A 6,000-nucleotide genomic window follows, 5' to 3' on the forward strand; every position below is an offset into this window, starting at 1 on the left:
TGGGAACGGCCACCATGTTCGCTGTCATAAGTAATATTAACCAAAATGGCAATCGCGCAATGATCGGAAGTCGCGTCGCTCTCTCTGCTCTCGTATCACGTGTTTAACCCTCCTGGAGATGACTGTAGTCCGACGTCATGGTTTGCAGACTTTACCGCAAGATGGCAGTACTAGCAACTATGGTGTCGTCTTCATGAGAGCATTAAAAAAGTATGATAACTTTTTTATTTTTCGTCTCCGGTCCAAAAATAGGGTACCGTCGAACTCATCACGGTCCCGAGTTCAAATATATAATCAAAGTCCTGAAATTCCATAGGTGGTAATCTATAGTACACCCCTAATGGATCCTCAGTTTACAATAATTCAATTAACATGTGAGAATAATATAACCATGTGAATAAAACCAGTGGCATAACATGGGTGCAAGTCCAGTCAGAAGGGTGCATATGAACAAAATAACTTTATGATGATGATCACAATTTTATACATCATCAATACTTAATATAATTGAAAAAATTTAATAATAATAATATAATGTTTATTGACAAATTTGAAATCAGTGGCTATACTTTCATTTTCCTTATAGACCTAAATATGCATTTTTTAAGTGCCGGATGGATTGACAGAATAAGGCAATGCAAAACTTGGGTCACCTGCTAAATGGAAAATGATCCCTATTTAGGTGTTAGTCATGTGAAGAAAACACAGAAAACTCCACATGTCTAGCCCATGGTGAGGTGAGGTGCAAACTTTAGCAATTACAAATGTTCAGTGGTTTTATCCATTTGATCAGTTTATTAAAATTTGTCAAAAATGTTTTGAGATAGCAAGAAAATGGAAAATTGATTAGTTTTCAAAGAAAACAGATCAAGAAAAGTTAGAGGCATTTTGACAAACTTTCTGAAGATTTAAGACAATATTTAGGGTCTGTAATTGTTTCAAGTGAATATTTATTATACATTGTTATATACTATCAAAAGAAGATGGTTATATACCAGAGGTGGTCACAAGCAAGAGTTCAGTGGGAGCCGAAATGTAGGTTTTGCAAAATGCATGGGAGCCGCAGTTCTGTACTGCCGTGGCAAATAGTATGGTAAGGCAGGGAAGGATAGGGTGTCCCTCATCTGGGTCAAGAACTTGTTTTAAAAGAATAGATTTGAAATGCCAATTTAATTTATTGCACCAACTTGGAAATAAATTACTAAATACTACATATATATAATTACATATTTTCACAAAATTGTGGAAATAAAATTGTAAAAATAATAATAAAAAGCAGAAATTAACTTTCAGCAAGAGCCGCATTTGCCCATGTCTGTTATATACTGTCGAAAATGCTCGTACTTGTTAATTAAACATTTACCAGTAACGCCAATAGACAGTTTTTACATTTTTATTTTTAGTAAGTGGTTTCGCTTGTTTTTATTGCATTGTTATATATAATTATAAATTAATTTCAGTTATTTCAAAGGATTAAATGAAATACTTAATAACAGTTTCTTTATATTTCCAAAAATGTTACTCTCTTTACCAGAAAATTCCTTAACTGAACAAATAAAAACAATTTTCTACAAAATTATAGCAGAGCAGCATTACAGTTACATACACATGATGACTATAATTAAAAAGACGATGTTCAGAGCTCTCTGTAGAAAAAATTATTGAACAAATCTTAACCAAATTTTGTTATATATACTGTCCTGATTATGTGGTTTTGATTTATGGAAAAAAATTATTTCAAACTTTTACCACTTGAGTGAAATTTGGAATGTCTCAAAATGCAAAATCATTATTTAAGATTCCCATAGTTGGAAGACTGCTTTGGTGCTTAAAACCTTTAAGCACCAAAATTCCTTACATGATGAGCTGATTAGCATTGCTGTTTCATTGATAGAGAAGCTTAACATATAATGCACAATCAGGCAAACCGGAAAAATATTTTTCAACACCATTTTTATTCATAAGTTGTTAGAAAATGCATGTGATATGCACTTAAGGTGATAGCAGTGCCAAATTTTGAAGTAAATTAATTTTTTTCAGAAAATCAAAACATCACACTCAGAACAGCATGTGTACCAAATGTGGTTAAGATTTGCTGACCAGTTCTTTCTACCAAGTACAGTGGAACCTCGGTTAATGAATTTTTGTTTTGCAAAAATTTTGTCTCGGATAACGAACGTAATGGTTTTTTGTGTCAAATTTTATTTGCTGTTAGGCATGCACAAGTTAAGCATTGCTTCTCCAAGTGTTTGTGCTAAACTTCTTTTTTCAGTTTTGCAATTTATATATTTAATCAAGATGGCATCCAAGAAAGAGAAAAGTGATAGTGGCAATAGAAAACGACAATGCACTATTGCATTTAAGAAAAATTTTGATTAAAAGAGTAAGACAATCAGCTTTAGATCAATTTCTTGTTCCTTACCAAAAGAAACCACAACTCAAAGAATCTCCCGATGAAGTGCTACCCATTATTTTTTTGGAGGGGATTTCCTTTCTAACCATTAAGCTCCGTATATCTCCACTCTTCTGCCATCAACTACAACAAATGAAGGTATGTACAGTACAGTGCTATTTTATTAAATACAGTTTACATGTTTGTTGCTGTAATGATTGATACTATGTTTTCCAACATTTTCATCAAAGAAAACCTACTGTATTTTACAAAAAAAAAAAAAAATCACAAAATTTTCAGAGGCTAAAACAGATAAATTGTATTTGCATTATTTCTATGGGAAAAATTGCCTCAGTTAACGAACGGAGTCGCGTAACGGATTAAGTTCGTTAACCGAGGTTCCACTGTACTTTGAATATCTACTTTTTAACGATCACTCTGTACATTAAGTAATTTATTTAAAAATGAAATTTTTAGCACTGATGCATCTGCTGATCAGTTAGACTGAATTGGTATAAAAAAAAAAATTATTCATCATCATCAAACAAATTTTGCAAAGCAAAAATGCTCTTTTTGACTATTCCTGTGACAAACAGATGTTAAATCATCATCATCATCATTTTAAGTCAGGAAAATGATCAATTTATGAAATTCTATGAGCCAAAGTACAAGCATTAAATCTTTAATGTATCTTTAATGACAAAGCTAAAAAATTAAACTTGTGATATTATAGGAACAAATGCAAAAAATATTTGACACTGGTGCCAAAAAGCTACACCACATTAGAATAATGTAGGGGGAAAAAATGTTTTTGAGCCTCTCAATCCAATATCAATTACCCTCTACTCATCAATGTAAATGAGGAGATTCAAAAACATTATGATATAATAAATTATTAACTTCTATACTTCAGATTTTAATGCTCTTATTCCATTTTACTTTTCTAGTCAAAATTCACGTGGTAAAATTCATAATTCTTGATAAATAGTAATGTAATTTCTAAAATTATAAATTTTAACAAGAAACATTAATCAATATATTATTTGTGATTTAAATTTTGTAAAACAATACTAAAACAATGGAACAAACTGGATAAAAATGTCTGTGCCTAGTTGCTATTTAGGCTATAATTAACATTTACTTAAAAGTTTCATTTTAATGAAAGATTTGAATATTTCTTATACTAGATAACATTTAATGCTTTTAAACTGATAGAAGTCACTGATCAAGCTAATAATATAAAATATTTATTGTCTGAATTTATGTATTTTGCTACAAAGGAGTACAAAACATATCTGAACTAACTAGTAGATAATTAGTCCTATTATGAAATGTTTTATAATTTCTAATTGGTTACAACTTTAAATCTTATTGTTATATTCAATGGGTTGTTATCTTATTGTTGTATATTCTATTATACCTATTTGTTCTTGTTGCTTTTTTTAGTTGATTCTGAAGATAAACTATTCAAAGATCTTAGTTAATAGTACAGACCCCTAGAACAAAGCTGTGCTTTAACTTTATTAACTTACTAGCTATGGTTTTCCTTGGAGAAAATGATATACTCTATTATGTAAAGTTAATATATGCCTAAAATCATAATAACAATTTTATATCTAAAGAAATTCTAGGAACAATCTGACTCAGGCAAAAATTGCCATAATCAAACATTCTATACTGCATACATTTTGCTCAAACAACAAACTGCCCAATCAAATTTCATTTGATCAGTTTTCACTGATTTCTACTTTTGCTCATTAATAATCCCAACATTAACCTGTTGTATTTGAATTTTACGGTTCACATCACACTTACCGACCTCCAGGCAAAACATCTATTCACGAGAAAGATCTGATAAAAACCAGATGTGAACTATTTACTCTTGCAAACAGTATCATAATTCTATCAAAGCTTATAAAAATCAAATAATTTTTAATTCTGTTCACATAGAATACTGCCTAAAACGAAAACTGAAGATTAGCATGAATATTTGTTTGAAATATCTTTTTATTTAAAATCATTATAATTATTAAATTTAATTAAAAATTTAAGTTTTTAATAAATTTTAAAATTATATCTAGATAACCAGATATCAGATAGTGTGATTTATTAATTAAACTTTTTGTTATTTCAATGTGCAACACCCAAAGGCAGTTTAAATTAACATTACAATCTGCCGACACGATTTAATATATTTATGTAATGTTTCGTTAGAAGATTGCTACATCTTTGTTACAGTCATCGAGTTAAATTGTGCAGCGAACTCTAAGATTGTGCAATTCTGTCAAACCACTCTTAAAAAGGCTTTTTGTTTTGAAATTTCATTACAATTCAAAGATATATAATGTTCATTAAAAGTTATCACAAGTGTTTTATATTCTTACTGTATTATTTCAAACTACAATTATTAAATAATGTAATAGAATATGTACAGTACTCTTATAAACTTTAGCAAATCTGTAATTTTATAACCCAATTTGATAAGCTTTCAAATAAAAATTCAAAAAATTGTAAGCTTGTATAATTCATCATAATGATTAATATACTACTGTAATTTGACATACATTTATATGAGAATATATCTAAATATCTTTTACATTATAAATAATATCTAAAATAATTCAGTGTCTGATCTTCCAGACTAAATTCTTATTTAAATGGTGGGAAAAGTCTAATTATTTGAATAAAATTTGAAATTGATTAATTTCAAATTCAAGAAACCATTTGAATATCACCAGCAAAACAAATAAATTTATGAATCACATAAGATAAATATGAAGCAGAATATCTAACCACAATTTACTTTAACACCCACAAAACATTATTTATTACCCATTTACATATTTAAATAATTAAACATTTAGATTTTTGACTAAATTTGGACGTAAGAAATTCACCTGACTGTTTGATGCATTTCTTCGTTTTTAAAGTAAAAAGTCGGTAACTTCTAACTGACAATATCATTATGTGAATACGGACAACACGACAAATTGTAACGGTTTAAAATCGACGAAACTTCCTCACAAAATTAGATAAGCAAATTCCTTGCCGCTCATCTAAACACCTACAAACCATAACCAATGTGATATTTACTAGCGCCGCCTGGTATCGAAAATTCAAAAATATTTTAATCGTAATACTGTATTATACAATTTTCTACGCTACGCGCGGTGGAGTAAGGCCAGGAACACACATGCGTAAAATTCGGCGTAAAATCTAGCATAAAACAGAAAACGTAAAAATTTTTCTGAAATTTTGGCTGAAACAGAACTGAAAAAAAGAGTAACGGGAATTCAAAGTTGGCATTAAATCACTTGGAATAGATTCCTAAAATCAGTTTTACTTTGTGGTGAGGAATTCCGACTACAATACAAAACACGCAGCAAATTTTAAACTGTTTATCGCATTAAATAATAGCTTGCGTTCAAGATCGGATGGCTGAGCCGTTAAGATGACGGCTTATCGCTCTGTGGGACCGAGTCGAATCCGGACGGGCCGAAAAGCCAACGAATTTTTCGAGTAGTCCATCCAGATATGTCGTACCTCGTCCCTCATCATCCCACTGGCAGCATCTCTCTTCTATGCTACTAATTCTGCTTACAAGATGG

At 30.2% G+C, this 6,000-nt stretch overlaps 1 protein-coding gene across 3 annotated transcripts in view; it reads right to left on the reverse strand.

The window, feature by feature from the left end:
- The window catches only part of Rubicon (run domain Beclin-1-interacting and cysteine-rich domain-containing protein rubicon), a 39,959-nt gene extending 34,472 nt beyond the window's left edge, over positions 1–5,487 (reverse strand). For all 3 annotated transcript variants that reach the window (XM_067262385.1, XM_067262373.1, XM_067262381.1), the window contains exon 1: positions 5,290–5,487. In XM_067262385.1, the coding sequence (XP_067118486.1) occupies positions 5,290–5,306 (17 nt within the window). In that variant the 5' untranslated portion in view covers positions 5,307–5,487. The remainder of the gene's footprint in view (positions 1–5,289) is intronic.
- Positions 5,488–6,000: the final 513 nt, after the last annotated feature.

Source organism: Centruroides vittatus, unplaced genomic scaffold (assembly GCF_030686945.1).
Source record: "Centruroides vittatus isolate TY-2023 unplaced genomic scaffold, ASM3068694v2 contig_1033, whole genome shotgun sequence".
In the NCBI taxonomy this organism is placed as follows: Eukaryota; Metazoa; Arthropoda; class Arachnida; order Scorpiones; family Buthidae; genus Centruroides; species Centruroides vittatus.